Consider the following 19333-nt stretch of genomic DNA (forward strand, 5'->3'; position numbering starts at 1 on the left):
TGCGTTTAAGCATGGCAGTCTGTCTGGTGCGATGAAACGTATAAAAGTATTTCACCAGCGGTGGATCCAACGTTTAAGTTTTAACGGTTTTAGCTAAGCAAAATTCGTATAAAAATTTAAAAAAGAAATTATTGAAACTTAAGCTTACAATTTACAAACTATTTAAAATAAAATTAAGACATTATTTCATAGAAGAGAAATCAAAACTCTTTGGTAACCGACTCAATCAGAAGAGCATATTTATGTTGAACAGTGAGAATATGCTCTGTACCGTCTTCTGCTCACTCAGCCAGTGGCACAGCCACTACATTCCACCATCAGCACTGCACTGCACAATCGGTCGACAGTACTGAGAAGCGAACAAGTTTCTCACTAACTTGGTCTGGTGCTGAATAAATTATTGGTTTGATGTTCCGAAAAAAGGTATAAATATTTTTGCCGTAATTGTGTCTAAATTGGAACCGTTTTCGGGTGCCACGGTGTTCGGTGATGTGTCGTGCAAATAAAGAGCTTGCATATGGTCATCGTCAAAACGTAAATGTTAGTACGGTCTAGGGTGGCTCAAGGTTGAAAAACAATTGGCAAAAATGTCAATAGATTTGGACAAACATCGCGATTCGCTGGTGCGGGCCTGGAAGACGGTCGTCGATACCAAGAGCAGCACCAATTGGGCTCTGTTTTCCTACGAAGCGCAAAGCAACGTTCTGAAGGTGCAGGAAACCGGTGAAGATGGAATCGCCGAGCTGGCCGCCGAGTTCAATTCCGGCAAGGTGCAGTACGGATTCGTACGGGTAGATAACAAAGAGACTGGAATTGCTAAGTTTGTGTTCATCAACTGGCAGGTAAATGTCGCAGTTATTTTTATCGCGGTCGGAATAGTTTAATGCCACTGATAAGATAACGATCGGTGTTAATCATGATATTTGTTACCTTTTTAGGGTGAGGGTGCGCCTACTTCACGCAAGGGTTCCTGTGCTAAGCATGTTCGGGATGTCTGCAATCTGCTAAAAGGAGCTCACATTACGATTCATGCTGCCAATGAGGATGATGTAGAGGAAGCAAGGATTTTGGAGAAACTTCAGAAAGTGGTGGTCAATGATTTCAAGGTCAAAGATTACTCAAGAGTTAATGGTAAGTTTTTTTTAATATGTTTTACTCGCTAGCATATAGCGTTGTAGTGAACGCCCAATCGGCATCCAAGCGGCCGGTGAAAGGGGAGAGCGTAAAACTATAACAAGTAGGTCATAATCGTTCGGAATTGAAAATAACAGTTGGTGCATTAGTCACAGTATGCGCCGTCTGAGTCAGCCACCGTGCCGTGCATCCGATCGCTGACGCCGATGTCGAGGCCCGAGGGCGAGGCGAAGAAACTAAACGGCACTCGCTTTTTTCCTCTTTTGCCTCACGAGCAAGTTGTAAACGAACGGGGAAGTGGCAGCAGATTTCAATAATTAATCAATTTTGATACTTTCGAACCGGTTCGCATGCTTCTAATTGTTCAATTGTTTTCTGCGATGGTGTTGATTGTTGCGGTTGTAATGCTTTGAGATTTTTTTTATTATCATATGTCGTTATTCTTTTTTATTTACGTTTTTAATTACTGATTGTGTGCAAAATATTTCATATATTTCAAAAGAAATTTTCTTGTAAATATAATAGAATTTAGATGAAGGTGCGTTTAGATTGGCAACAAGTGGCATGCAACATGAATATGAAATCTTTTCATTAGACATCAAAAGACTGAATTTATTTTAGCTGCATTCAAAATTATTGACCTTTGCGCAATTCTTGTGTCAAATGAACTGCTGAGTTAAGCAGTGTTGTATCCTAGGAACCGAGGAAACGACTATCAGTGATAACAATCCCATCGTAGTAGACCTGCTGATTTGACATATCAATTTTGTTTGTTCTATTGGATATTCGGAAGGGACTAAGAAATGAACTGAGCCATTTGGCAGTTGACTAAGACTAAATTATATATTCTGCTGTCATTACAATGATCAAATCAAACGGGTTTCGATTCGGAAGTTCAACACTCCTCCTCGACATCGAAGGCTAGGATTCCGGTTGCTTCCCGTAGTTTTGCTAACTTAGCGCTTGCCAACATGTCTTCGGTCGAACAGTAAAGCAAACTGATTCTTATGTTTCACGTTAACATGCTGCAATCGTTGATTCACCTTCCCATTTTCAACTTGCCGGATGGCAGCTTTGATTGTCCTCGTGGATGCAGATCCGGTGAGCAATTATATTCCCAAGGCCGTTCAATAGCTTCAGTATCCATTGAAGTTTTTGGCTAGTGTGATGAACTTCGCCTCTGTGGATGATAAGGCCACGCACAATTACTTTCTTGAGGCCCAACCCACGACTCCGCCACCAAGGAAAATGAGGAAGCTAGAATTAGACCTTCTGTCCCGGGTATTTCCCGCAAAGTCTACGTCGTAGTAGACCTCCAGTGCAGCGTAGAATGATCCAAGCGGCACCACAAAGTCTTTTGGTCTCCTTTTAGTCCTTGGCCATTGGTTTACTGACAGAACGCCCCAAAATTATATATACAGCTAAGCTCCCACCAGGTAGTGGTCTTGTACTTCCAGCGAATTCTCATGCTTTTCTAGTATCCAGGCTCCAACAGAATTTTGGACCCCTTAGCATCCATGAAACAAAACTGATTAAATCAAACTTCTCAAAATTTGCTACTGGACTCGACCAGAATATCGTCAACGTAGATGAAAAGGAACGAGCTCTGCCCATTTTCTAAGGGCAGGCATCTGCAGCTGACTGATGAAATCCTGCTTGCTTGAGGACGTCGTCGATGGTTTGATTCACACATTTCCACAGTCGGGCCACTTGCTTCAGTCCATACAAACTGCGCTTGAGACAGTAATCGGAACTCCTCGTCCATTGCTGCTATCCAGTATTTTTACTTGGGGTTATTAAAGGGTTTGTTTTAGTTGCGAGGCCCCACGATCATCGCTTGATACCGCAAGTGTCTCGCTGTAAAGGCCCAGACACAATGCATGAGGATTTTACTACGTTGCGTAAATTTGACAGAAAACCCATGGAAAAACTGTCAGATTGCCGCAACAGGGTGGCAACTCAATCTGTGATTTCAAATTCCTGGTTTTTTCCCGGTTTTCCTGGTCGATTTTAAAAAAATTCCTGGCTTTCGAATATAACACAAAATTAGCATCAAGAATGGAAAAATACTAGTTTTTTGTGTTGAATATTATGCTGGAAAGTTTGCCGGGTTATCTATTCCCTTTTACTTTTTTTTTCTAGAGTAAATATAAAAATTTATATTTGCTACGCTGACGCTTATGAAAATGGGTCGGCTACTTCATCTAAAGGTAAACATTATGAGAAAAATCTGTGAAAGAAGCAAAATCGAGACAAAATCGGATAAGATACTTTTTCTCGTCCGGGTCCGTCTTTTACACCGGTATCGACCGTAGCCTACTGACTTTAGCTAGATATACGATTGCAATCTTTCTAAGAAGTGTATGTAGCTCGTGATTCATAAAACGTTCCCGCCACTCTCCGCTTTCAGTTTGTACTCCGCCAAATATCATCCGCAGCATCTTCCGGTCAAACACGACAAGAGCGCGTATTTCCACTGTGAGTGACGTCACAGCTTCAAGTCTGTGAAGAACTACCGGTTAAATAAGGGTTTTGTACATTGTCAGCTTCGTACAGCGGCGTATGCTTCTTGATCGTAGCGTTTTGCGAAGGGCAAAGCAGGTCCGATTTCCTACTTGAATGCGCCAATTAATTAAGAATATTGCGCAACAAAAGAAATGTGCGATATACAGTGAGGCTGTTCAGAAAATCTTCAGTGAAAGTTGACGGAGTACTCTAGAGAAATGCCAGAACAAACCACAGAAGAAGGTTCGGTTGCAAACACAAACTGGAATAGAAATAACTTTCTGATTACTTAGAATAGCCTGTTGACAAGGGTGAGCCAATTCTACGGGCATCAATAATCGCTTCGAACGTCTCTGCCTGATCTAAAAAGTAAATATACGCTGTAGTTATGCGATGAGTGATTCATGAAGAATGAAGAAATCGTTGCAGTGCCAGAACCACTCTAGGTTGCTGTCGAATTGCTGTACCGGAAAAATTGTAAACTCTACGACTCTAGAGCTGCTCTCGGAACATCTCGCACAACTGCTGTTCGATTCACTATTTTGGTAGAACTTCAGAGAAAGTTCCTATATTTAAATTTATTCGTTTTATAATTAACCGCACTATTCGTGATTTAAAAACAAATGACTTTGTAATATTCTTTCAAGGCATGAAGAATGTTTTGCTAGTTAAATTCTGTAAGGTACTTCCTTTTTGCGAGGACACTGAATGAAGATTCTCTGCCTCCACAAGTTTTTTCATTAGAATTTATTCATTAACATTTGTTCTCGTTTAAGGGATGACGTGATAAATTCTCTTCGCGTTCTAAAACTTAATTTTTTTTAACCGAAAACCCGGTTTTCGAAATACCCCCCGGCATTGGCATTTCTATTCAGGAGTGCAGGTTTTCTTTTATTTAAAGGTTTTTGTGACGTTTACTTTCCCCCATCCAAACCCTCCCATTCCTCCTGATCCTTTTCCCTTCCCAGCAGGTAAGTGATGATGATAAGGCAAAAGCAGCAAGGCACAAATATCCAAAATAAATATGGAGAACGTGCCTCCCGAGCCAAAAATTCTGAAACCTTTTGAGGATTGAAACCACCCGTTTCCATAAGTTAACTTAATCTAGTACGATTAACTACTTTAACCTTTACGTCCCCGACATCAAAAATGAAGGTACTTTCAGTTACACTTTTGGCTCTATCTCCACTAATTTTCAATCGATTTTTATGAAACTAGTCTTAAAAGAACCACATTAAATTGGCCTTTAATGAAAAAATATGCAGGTAAATTATGGTTCCATTTTCCCGGAGATATTCCAGATCGCGGTGGGATTTTTTTTGACGTCATAAGTAACAGATGAAATAAAATTAGAAATCTGTTTAATTGACAGCGCAAAAGTTATCCATTTTATTTGTAGTCACTAATAATGACTTGTACACTATCCTGTAGAGCGCTGGCTTACGCCTCACTCTCCGGAACATCCGTTGTCGGTTCTACCGGAACTCAAAAGTGATCGTTCAGTATTCTCTTCGAAAACATGGCAAATGGGGTATCAAATCACAGGATTTTTCAACACGAGCTCGTTAGTGGACATTTGGATGTATTTTGAGTCGATCTGGACATTCCGGAACATTCGGCATTGGTTCTACCGGACTTCAAAAGTGGCCATTTTGAATTCTCTTCAAAAACATGGCAAATGGGGTATCAAATCACAGGATTTTTCAACACGAACTCTTTAGTGCATATTTGAATGTATTTTGAGTCGATCTGGGCATTCCGGAACATCCGGCATCGGTTCTACCGGAGCTCAAAAGTGGCCATTTGGAATTCTCTTCGAAAATATGGCAAGTGGGGTATCAGATAACAGGATTTTTCAACACGAGCTCTTTATTGCAAATTTTGATGTATTTTGAGTCGATCTGGACATTCCGGAATATCCAGCATCGGTTCTACCGGAATTCAAAAGTGGTCATTTGAAATTTTTGTCGAAAACATGGCAAATGGGGTGTAAAAATGTCCAAATCGGCTCAAAATACATCCAAATGCCCACTAAAGTGGTCGAGTTGAAAAATCCCGTGATTTGATACCCCATTTGCCATATTTTCGAAGAGAATTCCAAATGACCACTTTTGAGTTCCGGTAGAACCGATTCTGAATGTTCCGGAATGTCCAGATCGACTCAAAATAGATCCAAATATGCACTAAAGAGCTCGTGTTGAAAAATCCTGTTATCTGATACCCCATTTGCCATATTTTCGAAGAGAATTCCAAATGGCCACTTTTGAGGTCCGGTAGAACCGATGCCGGATGTTCCGAAATGTCCAGATCGACTCAAAATACATCCAAATGTCCACTAAAGCGCTCGAGTTGAAAAATCCTGTCATTTGATACCCCATTTGCCATGTTTTTGAAGAGAATTCCAAATGGCCACTTTTGAAGTCCGGTAGAACCGATGCCGGATGTTCCAAAATGTCCAGATCGACTCAAAATACATCCAAATGTCCACTAACGAGCTCGTGTTGAAAAATCCTGTGATTTGATACCCCATTTGCCATACTTTCGAAGAGAATACTGAATGACCACTTTTGAGTTCCGGTAGAACCGACAACGGATGTTCCGGAGAGTGAGGCGTAAGCCAGCGCTCTATAGGATAGTGTACAAGTCATTATTAGTGACTACAAATAAAATGGATAACTTTTGCGATGTCAATTAAACAGATTTCTAATTTTATTTCATCTGTTACTTATGACGTCAAAAAAAATCCCACCGCGATCTGGAATATCTCCGGAAAAATGGAACCATAATTTACCTGCATATATTTTCATTAAAGGCCAATCTAATATGGTTCTTTTAAGACTAGTTTCATAAAAATCGATTGAAAATTAGTGGAGATAGAGCCAAAAGTGTAACTGAAAGTACCTTCATTTTTGATGTCGGGGACGTAAAGGAGAGAAATTTCGTACTTATTTAAAATTTAAATCATTCTGTAACTCGAATTGAAAGCTTACTATTTAATTTTGTAAAATTAAGAGTTGCTGAATGTGGCCACAGATTACTTCACACACCCTTGCCCAACAACTTGTCTTGCCAGTTGGCTCAATGGGCAAGAAAAGTTAGCAGTTTGTAGCTCCAAACACTGGAACTAATCGAGGTCCAAGAGGCTTACGAGTCTCGGAGCGAATAAACAATAAAAATGATCGTACCCTGATCCCAAACACAACGAAAACCAAGATTGAGTGTGCACGAACCAGGGCGACTAAAACAGCAACCCATCAACGATACACCAAGCTGGAAAGGGCTGTTAAGAAGTTATGTAAACGGTACAAAAGAGCCAGGGTTAACTAACTAGTTGAAGAGGGTCACTACCAGCAGACATATTCACTTATTGCATTGCATTTTTGCTACCTTAGTGGTGTTAGCACCAATGCGAGGATGTCGTCACGAGCAGAGCTGGCTAATTACTGATCGACCGTCCGACCGACCGAGACAAGCTTAACCGTTGAACTAAACATTTAAAAAACTCTTCTAAGTCTCAAATTCCGCGGACTAGAAAAATCAGCAGTGCGTGATGCCCACAGTACGCCGCATCGGCCATGTCAACCCGAAGGTGCCGTTGTTAATTGAAATTGAATATATGAAGTCTTGTAAAGCACCAGGAAGTCTGCATTTCAGCCGAGAGGCTGAAAGCTTGCCCAGTATTGTCATCGTAAATGTTGCATCAGCTCTTGGGCAATATCTGCAAAACTGCAACATTTCCGGTGGATTGGATGCAAGGCGTTTCAGTAAGTCACCAAGAAACAGAACCTAAATCTAAATCAAAATCTAAATGTGGGAACTAGGGCGGCGTCAGGTTTTTCTGTATCGCTCTTGTAGCACTCCGAAAGGTGATTTTTGAGCGAATCCAGGAGAAAATCCTACTCTCCGGCAGTAGCAAGCTGGATTCCGTGCCGGCCGATCGTGTGTGGATCAGATCACGACACTCAGTATAATATTGGAGCAAATCATCGAAATCCAGGACTGCCTTCTGTTAGTGCTTCTTGATTTCGAAAAAGCGTTTGTCCGACTAAAACACAAACACATCTCGGCGTATTCTGAAGGCCTAAAGTAGTTCCTGAATGCTCATCGACGCTCAGTATGAATGAGGCGATTTCGTGCAAATTGCCCTACCTACTGGGGGCCCTATAACGGTTGCTACAGGAGTGAGACAGGGTTACATACCGTTCCTCGTCGTCATGAATAAAATTTTAATTGTCATTGATAGCAAACCTAACCGAGCATTACCCTGAAACTCTTTGACAATGGAGTAATTAAACGACCTCGAGCTGGCCGACGACATCCTCTTGCTCTCCCAATGGCAATATCATATGCAGAGAAATTTAAAAAGTCTGTGCTACAACTCCAGGTCTTTGCGACCATAGTCAACGTCGCAAAGACCAAGTCAGTGGGAGTGAACAATAACAATTCCTCCAATTTCACAGTAGAGGTTGAGGAGGTGGAAGATTTTGGTAGCCAGACAACCCCAGACGGTGGCGCCAAGACCGATATAGACAAACAAATCAGGATGTCTAGCGGCGATTTTTTGGTTCTTACTTTGGAACGTTTGGTGCTCAAATCAGATCGGAGACAACTGCAGGTCTTCGTTAATCGTTGCCTGAATACATTATTCGGGCTTGATGGCCTAACACTCGTTCGTTGATATCACCAGCGCCAGTTAGAAACAGAAATTTGGAAACGTAGGTAGAGGTGGATCTGACATATTTTGAGAAGAGAATCGTACGAAATCTGCAGAAAAACCGGATTCAACTGCAATCCACAGGGAGAGCAGAAGAGGCAACCCTAGAGGCTACTGGTGGGCTACGCCGTCAACGTCAGTCAACTGGTTCAGACTATTGACGCAAATCTCTCCTGGCGACAGGTGAAAGCCAGGGCATATGACCATCGACAATTGGGAAAGCAGACTTTTTGGTTTTGTCGAACCAGCGGACATGACCACACAAGTAATTAAGCAACCAGCAAGCAACTAAATTTTTTCCCTGGTTTTGGGTGAAAATTCCTGGTTTTTTCCCGGTTATTCGTGGTGAACAAAAAATTCCTGGTCTTTTCCTGGTTTTCCCGGTTTTCCTGGTTGAGTTACCACCCTGCGGCAACGTAGTAAAATCCGTATGCATTGTGTCTGGGCCTTAACGCAAAGGCGAAGTACCTTTCGTTTGACGAGTAGGCCTTGAATTTATTGAATAACATTGTCTGTGAGAATGCTGTGTCAACGCGTCCGTTAGCGTTAAGGTCCAGACACAATGCATACGGATTTTACTGCGTTGCGGCAATTTGACAGTTTTTCCATGGGTTTTCTGTCAAATTTTGCCATCGATGCTATTAGGTTAACTGAATTAATATGTGTATTCAGAATAACCGTCAGGAGGTACATAGATGGCACACAATAGTCTACGATCTGAAAGTTTGATATTTACCCATACTTGCTCGACCGGCAACCACTCGACGTTTTCGATGACGAAGGTCAGCAACTGGCGGTGGACCGCAATCAAGGCTCCGCCTCCCGTAGTTTTGCGGCTGTTGAGCACACTTCGATCACAGCGAAAGACTTCGTAGTTCGGCCCAAATATCTGCCGAGAACACGTACGGTTGTCAAAAGCCAGATTTCGGTCAGCACAATTATCTCGTACGGACTGTCGGCGCATGCTAGCAGGTAGTCAGGAACACTCGTGCTCATACCACCAACGTTCTGGTAATAGACGTGAACGGGATGGAGTTTTAAGAGGCTCGGTGGCGATGAACTAGAAGCGAAGAACGAATCAACAGTGGAGCTGGGATCAGCGATTTCAAACTTGCCTTGATGTGTAGTACTGGAAACACGGAACGAATTAGTCACCGGATGTAAATTATCAAATGCGTACTTGCCGTGAAGAGAATTTTGGAAGCCCCTTTCCCCGCACTCACGCGTAGGATCGGAACGATTGATGAACGCTGGTGGCAATAGCGCGACTACGGTGGGGGGTTGGGGGCATCCATAATACTAACAACAGTGCGTCCCAGTGTCATGTTTGGTGAAATAATCGGTCGTTTGGAGATGACAGTAGCGTCCGGTTGACAGAAGTCGGCCAGTAGAAACTCGGTGCAGTCAAGTATCGTCGGTGTTACGGGAACTATGGTCCCTCTACTGCAGGGGTCAGCGGTAGAGCTGCAGTTGAAGGGAGTTCTAAAGGGGCTGGAGTTAGCACCATTGGAGTTACAGATGATGAGCCAGCACCGGAGTTATCGTTGTATCCAACTAAAAGAGTAGCGGGAGCGATGGGAAGTAGCCATACCGCTGAATTCGTTCGCGCATCGTCGAATTCCCTAAATACTATTCCCTGTGGCCAAGTATCTGGGTTCAAGGCCGCATTTTTGTACGCCAGGGGAATGCCAACTTTGAAGGAAATGAAGTTGAGCGATTGAAGGTCGGCCCCCTTTTTCACCAGTGAAATTACACAAACGGGCTCCTGGTTTTGTAAACCATCTCGAACAAGCCGCTCGACAACCTCAGAGGGTGGAAACGCGAGAGGTACACCCAGAATAGCTTGGGCGGGGTGCTGACCACAAGGTTTTCGGGGTTCTCAACGAGTCTAGTACCAGTAGTCGGTTTATTCAGGGTTTCCGGGTCACCGCGACGACGTTTAGCAGGACGATCGCGAGCTGGTATTCGCATCGGGGTTGCCGCATTGACCTTATCGGCGAGTTTGGGTACCTCGTTGTAGTTCCGCACGATTTCGTCTTTTAGCTCCGAGATTCCGTTCATTTGCCCTACTACGACGAACTATATCACGTTTGCCAGGGACGAAACGGTGCTTTTAAAACGTGCGAATTTCATAAGCCTGAGGCATTCATCACACATCCAAAACAAATTGTTTGACCGGACGAATTTCATGAAAGGAGCGTTCAAGCCAGCGCACCGAGTGTGACACACTTGATCGTAAAAACCCATGCATCTTAAAAGGTCCTCCTCCTTCTTTATCGTTTTCGCACATCGATCGCAAGCGGTACAATCAGCCATTTTGACAAAAAAAACGAATATCGTGTTAGGTGTGTACCAGTAGGTATGCTCTTAGCTGCGTGCGCGAGTATCGATATAGCAGGTAACGAATAACGATACGGTATCGCTCAATCTATCGGCTGCTGTGCACAATGTAAACAAACAAATCCAGATCCAGCAAAACTATGTAGCAGCAAATTACAAAAAACCACTTCGGTTAAATTCCAGTAGCGTTGTTTCGACAATGGAACGCCGAATAAGGCCTTTATTCACACTTTGCACGAATTATGAACAGTGAAACTAACGATTAACATGTATTAAATAGCAAAAACTTTGCGAGAAATCAGACACAAAAACAACCGACGTTCAGTACAGTGTTGCCTCGGTTGATTCATTGTTATCGCATTCGTCCAAAGGGTCCAAAGCGACATCTTTAACGTCCGTTTTGTTATAGTATTTCAATTCGATCGGAGAGCTTCCTGGTTTGTCATAGTCGGAGTCGCCTTTTTCCTCCATTTCTTCAGCTTGCGCTCGGGCCCGAAATTTATCAGCTTGTTTGCAATGTGCAGTTTAACGAGCTGTACGGTCCAAACATCAGTGGCTGGGTTCATCTTTTCCACTCCAAAGCTCGGATGGCGTTTTAGGGACTGATTTCGGTGGTAACTGGTTCTGTGAATAGACAGCAGTACTTACGGCTTCAGCTCAGTAGGACTCCGCAAGCTTAACGCCGAATAACATGCAGCGACTCATCTCGACCAGGTATCGATTTTTCCTCTCGGCGATTCCAAACGACTTTAGGAACTGATTCCGACATAGCTTCGCTCGCCGACAGCATTCGCATCCTTACTTAATGTCGCAATCGTTCACCTCCAATCGGGGCTTTATTCAGCCTCTTACCTAGGACTACCCTTTTTTCAATGTAACAGCAGCCACATGGCCACCAACGGGAATTCGGCATCTTTTTTCAGCGAACGTCAGCTCTTTTTTTCCACGAGTTTCGGAAGTGACAACAGATTTATTGGTTCACGTTGCTTAGCGACACTTCGGTTGTTTTTCCGTCTATAGGGTAGCACTAAATTTTTCAAGCGTCGGCACCTTGCAATCCCTGGGCTTTCGATGATATTCCCAAAGAATCACGGCACAGGTGGGCTCGAATCCACAATCTATTCAGTATGACTCGAATATCCACCAGCTATCAGAGCAAAAGTAACGGTTTGGTTTTCGCTCAGCACAGTTTTCGACGGGGTTTTTTGCCCTATCTACAGCAAAGGTGATAAGCTGGATATCCTGAATGCCGCCTACAATATGCTGTCGCCAGTAATCTTCTACCAACTATCGCCAAAAGACAATTTGTGGGAAGTCACCAGGCCAGCTTCATGGAGGGTCGGTCTACAACGGACCAAATCTTCACCCTGCGGCAGACCCTCCAGAAAAGCAGCGAATTCCGAGTCCCCACGCATCACCTGTTCATTGATGGCAAAGCCGCATATGATAGTGTAAACCGACAAGAGCTACGGAAAGTTCTGATGGAGATGGATGGGATCCAGTGCTGTGTGAGGGAAATCGGATGGATTGTCGGACTCATTCGAATCTTGCAGGGGCTTCGACAAGAAGATGGTCTTTCCTGTATGCTATTCAACATTGCGCTTGAAGGTGTTTTAAGCCGAGCGGGGATTGAAATGCGGGGCACGATTTTCAATAAATTCAGTCAATTTATCTGCTCTGCTGACGTCGTGGTAGCTGTCGGCCAAACATTTGAGGCGGTGGAGGATCAGTACACCAGACTAAAACGCTAAGCAGAGAAGATTCAGAAGTAGTATTCAGAAAGCGGTTTAAGCTGGATCGATACGTAGGGCAGGACATGTTGCCAGAATGCCCGAAAATTATCCTGCAAAAATGGTCTTTCGCGTCGAATCCGGTAAGGAGCAAGATGAAGAGGGGCACAGCGAGCGAGGTGGCAGGACTAGGTGGAACGAGTCCTTGTCATAAGACGTAAGTGCAATTAAGTAAATAAGTAAAGGAAAGCCGCGGATCTAAAAATACACCTACGATTAGGGTTATCGGAAAACCCTTAACGAGTGAGGCTTCGACTTCTAGTTAGGCACGACCGAAGCAGAAATGGGGCTGGCAGAGGAAGAACGCATTTAAACGGAGCAGAGTAAGGAAGTAAGACAGCAAGAAGTATTAAGAATGCGGGAACTTGAAGAAATGCAGCGACAATTCGAGGAGAAGAAGGCCTTGGTGGACGAGGAAAAATGGATAAGAGCGTTGAAGCTAGAGCAGGAAAAGTTGTCTCAAACTAAGCAACGAGCTATTCGACAGGAATCGCTGGAGAAGAAACGAGAAATCGAGCGCTTGATGTCTACAAATGTAAGTAGAGCGGGATCGGTTTTTAGTCGTGCCAAAGATGTGTAAGAAGAGCACACTGGCTCAGATCCCAAAGGAATACCTGAGAACCCGGTGGAGTACTTTTTCTTAAATCAATGTGAATGCCACTTACCCAGCAACACTATGTGAGAGCAGCAGACAGCTACCAAACGCGTAACGAAACTCCTGACCTGTCATCGCCCCACAGAGGTCTCGCTATTCAGAAGCAGTGAAATCAAGTCGCCAACCCGATGCCTTTATTAACCCTTTACCTCAGGTTCAACCTGGCGCCTCAAAACCTCATCGACCATCTTTCTGCTAAGCAGCAAGACGATCATGTCTCAAATCCTATGCTGATGCACGAACAAGTCGAGAAGCTAGCCGTCCAGCTTAAATTGAACTGGGAAATTTTTAAAATCCGGGATCCCCAGGTTTTTCCTCTTGTAACCAAACCAGTCGATGAAAAATTCTGCGTGGTTTTTCAAATTGCACAGACTGTTGTTCCGTCTTGAGTGATTTTACATTAATGAAAAAAAAAACGATAAGAAATTGGCAGTTGCAAAGTTGTTGATATTAGTTGGTCCGTACTGCCAGGTAGTCTGATATAAAGTACCGGCGTTCAGAACCTAATTTTAAAGAGATGAGCTTATTTATTCGATGACAAGAGATGACGGAGAGTTTCGTAATACTCGCGTTAAGCATGTAACTCGAGCGTAAATCTTTGAATCTGCTTACAAGCCATGGGAGTTTGAATTGAAAGCCAGTTTCCGCTGAGACGATCAAATCAAGGCCCTCTATTCAATCACAGCAATTAAAAACCGTCGATTCTGATTTGAAGTCCACGTACGGTTTGATAATAGATCATCCCTAGGTTAAAATTTTGAACGTTAAAAGGTTGTAGATTTTGAACTCCCATTAAATCGACATTACTCTGCAAGTATTTGGGTACTATATTTTATAAAACTTAAACTTGTACATAGGAAAAATTTGTTCCGAGTGTAAACCTTTTCCAACCATCAGTATTGACGATCAGAATTGTTTCAGGCCAGTCACGCGTTTCTTCGCTGGCAACAATGTGGAATTCGGCAAGTACAGACCGTTGTTAGCTTTGTTGACTTTAAAAAATTGTGTGTTTTTGCAGTGTGCTATCAAACTACTAATACCTTTTCTCGCAGTGCGACACCGTTCAATCCATGCGGTCATCTAACTACTTTCATCAGTGCTCACGCTTTTCAAATTTCGAAGGTTACTGTGTTTTGGTTTTCCAAGTTGCGGAATAGTCCTTTTCAGTTTCACGCCTGCTTAGACAGCTTTCTTTCTATTCCTAGACGCCCCCAAACCAGTTGGTACTAACTACAATAGAGTCATTCCAACGAAGGAAATCAATCCGGCAGAAAGGGATGAATTTTGGCGCAAAGAGGAGGAAGAAGAAAAGCACCGGCTGCAGTTGGAGTACGAGCGGAAGTTGAGCGAAACGATTAAACTGGAAGAGGTTTGCCCCTTGTTACTTATTCTCGATTTTATTTGAACAAAACCGATTTTCTTTCACATTTTCAGGAACGCCGTCGCCGGGAGGAGCGCGAGTTTGAGAAAAGGGAAGCGGCCCTGGAGAACGCACAGAGTCCGGCTAAAGTGGACACGCGTCAGACGCCCGACAGCAGCCGGATGGAGCGGGAGCGGGAAATTAAGCAAGTCGCCGAAGCTAGCGGTAAAGTGAGCTCGGTTAAGGCCAGATTTCTCAACAGTACCGCCCCGGTGAATCCACTGCCGGTGCAGATCCCGCAGCAGCCGGTTGTACCCGAACCGGCCATGTCACCGGACTCATCCAATGAGGAAGCAAGCTTGATCAACGAACTGAGGGCGGAGCTGGAAGCCGAGCAACGGGAGCTTAACGGAAGACAGGCGGAAACGATACAACCGCCGCAGGAATTCTTTGATCCGAATGCAACGATCGATCTGTCCGATGAGGACAATATGCTTCGAGCGAGAGCACTGTACGACTATCAGGCTGCAGACGACTCGGAGATAAGCTTTGATCCTGGTGACATCATCACGCACATCGATCAAATCGATGAGGGCTGGTGGCAGGGTCTGGCTCCCGACGGCACCTACGGGTTGTTTCCTGCAAATTACGTCGAGCTGATTTGAACGCACGACGCGAATTGATCACGAACAAACATCATTCATTGTCATCACGCAAAATGTAGTATTATGTCTTGTTTAAAAAAAACTACTTATTGTCCTTCTTCCATCACACTGAACGGAGACGAATTTAATTCGTGCTTCGGCTTAAACTGCAATTGAGGTATATATTCGAACAGTCGCGCTAATATGTGACCCCCCCTTATTGACATGTTATTATTAACACTTTATTCATTACTCCGCGACATTTTACAAGAGACGAGCGAACGAACAACATTGTCATGTTAAAAACACCTGTTATATTTAGCTAATAATATTAATAACAACAACAGTAATAATAATAAAGTCCTGACTCCTCGAGCAAAAGATAACACGTGCATAAAAGGTTGTCATGTTTGCAGGTGGAATGAGAAAAGAATGTCCTTTCTTCTTGATAAGCAAAGCCTTGGGCTTAAACGTCTTTCTAAGACTTGACCTTTCTTTATCGACAGACTTCACAGCCGGTTATTAGAATACAGGACAGTTACGGGGCTGGTGCAACATACCTACTAACTCTATCTAGCAGCACCGCCTAGCCGAGATTCGAACATAGTTAATAGGATCTTTGCACTAACCCCGTAATTTTCCTTTACTCTAATAACCGGCTGCGAAGCATGTCGATAAAGAAGGATCAAGTTCTGAAGGACGGTTATACCCATGGCTTTGCTTTGATGTAGTGATATGCCAATGAATCTGAATCTGATCGCTTCTATGATCTTGATATCTAGAAGAGATTTTTTTCCGTTTCTGCTCGGTACTGTATATATTCTCGTTCACCGTAAGCCCAGAAGGAAAGAACAGCAGCTTGTACTTTTTCTTCTCATTGAGCGTCAGCCACAAAAGGACCTTTTGAGGGATTGCCCGCTGTTCAGACACAGTGGGCTTGACTGACGCTTCCGCATATCCGGTGGCCACGTAGTGCCTCACGATGTCCAACTTCTTCGCTTCGGGGTGAAGGTGGTAGAACGAACAAAGCATCAAGCGTAGTTGCTTGACTGCTTTCGCCATGGCTGCAAATCCACTGCTAAGGAAGTCAAATTTTCAAAGGGTTGCTATGATTGGCGATGCATCGAATGAATTCACCCCTGGGCAATCAGGGTAATCGCATGGAAAATCGTTAAAATCAGTCCATTTTTTTATCACATACGTTGCACTTTATTTTAGACTTATTTTCAATGCAATCTTCTCTGATATGTGTTTTAGTTTAGTGTATTAATTTTTTACTGGTTCAAAGGTTCTGGCGACAGGGAGAACGGTTGACCGGATTTATTAAAAAAACATTACCCGCGTGCTGATCGCTGCACGCCTTTCAACAGCTTCTAGAGGATTATTGAAAAGCAGACAGAAAAGACCATTACTTTGTCGAAGTCGAAGTGACCGTTTTCGGCCATAATTTTTTATAGCTCTTGTAGGTTCATACTACCATACGTGGGTTTCGACTATAAGTCGATGTATAGGTGATGTGTTTTGACTCGGAATTCGTGACATTTCTGGAGTATTCGGTCCTCTGTGCACCAACCTTCCATAAACCCGGTTTATTGATTTTCCATGAATCTATTGGCTAGTAGCAACAATCGATAGCAGATGAGTTGGGAAAGTACTTAGAAGGCGACAACCAGCTGATAGCTCGGCAATTCTCACAATCCATCTTGTGGTCTTTCTTGCAGATAGTACATTTAACACATTTCGGTTCGGATTCAGTTAACTACAATCCCGAGCATGGAAAAAGTAACAGAAGGATGACGCAGTTGGTGAAGAATTGGAACAACTATTTCGGTCTAATGACATGAGAAATTTTTATGAAAAGGTCATGGAATCTCGTAAGGACTACATTTCGAAACCGGACATGTCTTGAGACAAGGACGTAAGCCTAGTCACAAATGACCGCGAGGCGGTCGACAGCTGAAAGCATTTCTTCGATAAGCATCTTAATGGCGCTATAACAAAAGAGAGCGGATTGAACGTTAGCCCCCCAAGAAACATTTTTGTTGTATAATAGCTTCTTAAGTGCTTGTTCTATGGATATTAGCAGTGCAGTAATTGAATAAGCTACTCTTAAACAAATAAGTTCGGTGGGTCGGGAAGGCCTGCCAACGATAGTAGCATCCCAGCTTCCGATCTCCAGAAAATTCGGCGAGAAATCGGGAAGCTGAAGTTTAAGAGAATCGCCGAAAAGGATCGAAAGGATCCCGGCACAAATCTATAAGCAGCCCCGGGTACCACTAGCAAAACGACACTTTATTGGATGATATCTTGAATTTGGGAGAAACCGAGACTACCGATGGAATGGATCTTTTGACCCATGTACAAAACGGGCGATGGCTTTGAATGCTATAATTACCGTGGCGCTACACTGCGGTCAACACCGCCTATAAGATGCTCTCCCAAATCTTGATACGTTATCTATCCCTAATAGCAGGAGAATTCGTAGGATAATATAAGATAGGGTTTATGGGGACCCGTGGTCCCGTGCTACTACGGATCAAACTTTCACACTCCAACAATTCCTCGAGAAATGTCGGGAGTACATCGGTGGACGCAATCTGCATCAGACTAAAAGCAGGAACTAGGATTTGTTTAAGAATCAATGCATCGAAAACCAAATATGTACATGAGAAGTACCGTGAGTAGCCCTAATTCGGTGCGGCTGATTTTGGCTCCTAATTTCGTGCACCTGGTATTAAGGTCAACAAATAATGCACTTTCCTTCAACTATGTTTAAATGCTTGAATGGAGTATACATTTAAATATTTTTTTCGAAAATATTCTGCCTGTTCCGCTCGGAAACCGTCACCTTTGAACCAAGAGGCATCGTACGGATTTAGGATACCTCATGGTAGAGCCTCAGGAGAGGACAATATTTGTCTCCCAGAAATTTATTCTCTTCATGAACTCTACCGGCACCAGAAATAAAGAGGCTCGACGTAATAGATCGAAGGTGATTTGCGAGAGTCGAGACGCTCTAGGAATCGGGGACGAGTAGCCCAGAGCCCAGAGGAGTAGAGACGTGTTCTTAATACAGCATTCGGCACTTCAGCTCAAAGTTTCAAAGGAAGGTCATTTCGGCTCGCAGCACACAACTTTTGCAAGATACGCTAAGCTTTTGTTAAAATTTCAGTTTATCATGGAAAGGGCACAGATTCTCGAGCTCTTCGCACTTACACTCCACTCCTGGCGGTAATTACAGTTGGCTCCCATTATAGTTTATGGTTTCACCTACACGTTTTGTTTTGCGCTGGAGACACTTTCAACATCTTTGTTTCATTACTGATCATCAGCTAATGGTTGCCATCGGCGATTCCAGATTCAGTACATTCTGTGCCACTTCAGGTATTCCGCAAGGCAGTTAACTCGGACCGCTCATATTCCTGCTTTATTTCAACGACGTGATTCTCGTGCTTGAAGCAGCACGATTATCATATGCCGATGTTCTGAAAATATTCTCCCGAATCCGCTCGATTGAAGACTACCTCACACTCCAACACCAGCTGGATATTTCCGCTAATTGGTGCACCCTAAAAAGGATCGTTGTAAATCCCTCAAAGTGTTCTGTAATATCCTTCTCGCAAAAAAGATGCTGCTATTTATAACTACATACTGCTATCGAGCACTATCGAGCGGATCGATCATATCAAGTAGTTTGAAAATAGTCAAAAGTCAAATAGCCAAAGTTTGAAATAAAACTTCTGTTCATGAAAATATATTCTCCGTGTTCAGATTGGCAAGAAGAATGCAGTGAATACATTTTTAAAAACATTGCCCTTGTATTGGGCTCAAAAACTGCTTCCGAAAATGGGCTTTCTGACGAAAAGGTAATGACTGCTGGTTTCCCGTAAAAAGCATTATAACGGGTGACAACTAAAATTTTGGAATTTATTTCTCGAGCTGACAAAAAAAGACAAAGATGCATGAAGAAGATCTGATTTACCGAAATTAAAAATACATTGTGCATTGCCGAAAAAAGTGAACATTTGAAAACGGTCCGTAATCGGCTGTTCAGCGAAGCTTCCGTTTGATGTCGGAACAGGAGCGATGTACGGCTGTCATGTCAACTAGGCGAATGTATCTCTTGATTCTACCAATCAACTGTTTGCAATTCGTGGCTCTCCAGTTATTTTTGTACACCAAGGAAGTCAA

At 43.3% G+C, this 19333-nt stretch overlaps 1 protein-coding gene across 1 annotated transcript; it reads left to right on the forward strand.

Moving 5' to 3' along the window:
• Nucleotides 1-321: 321 nt before the first annotated feature.
• LOC128737047 (drebrin-like protein) lies at nt 322-15512 on the forward strand. Its single transcript, XM_053831594.1, has 4 exons — nt 322-842; nt 939-1131; nt 14344-14507; nt 14573-15512. The coding sequence occupies exons 1-4, from the start codon at nt 588-590 to the stop codon at nt 15161-15163; spliced, it is 1203 nt and encodes a 400-aa protein (XP_053687569.1). The 5' UTR covers nt 322-587; the 3' UTR covers nt 15164-15512.
• The last annotated feature ends 3821 nt before the right edge of the window (nt 15513-19333 follow it).

The sequence above is a fragment of the Sabethes cyaneus genome, chromosome 2 (genome assembly GCF_943734655.1).
Source record: "Sabethes cyaneus chromosome 2, idSabCyanKW18_F2, whole genome shotgun sequence".
Lineage (NCBI taxonomy): Eukaryota > Metazoa > Arthropoda > Insecta > Diptera > Culicidae > Sabethes > Sabethes cyaneus.

Coding starts and splice junctions, on each gene's coding strand:
- LOC128737047 (XM_053831594.1), top strand. CDS start 588: ATGTCAATAGATTTGGACAAACATCGCGATTCGCTGGTGCGGGCCTGG. Junction 1,132..14,343: donor AGATTACTCAAGAGTTAATG/GTAAGTTTTTTT, acceptor TTCTATTCCTAG/ACGCCCCCAAACCAGTTGGT. Junction 14,508..14,572: donor AAACGATTAAACTGGAAGAG/GTTTGCCCCTTG, acceptor TCACATTTTCAG/GAACGCCGTCGCCGGGAGGA.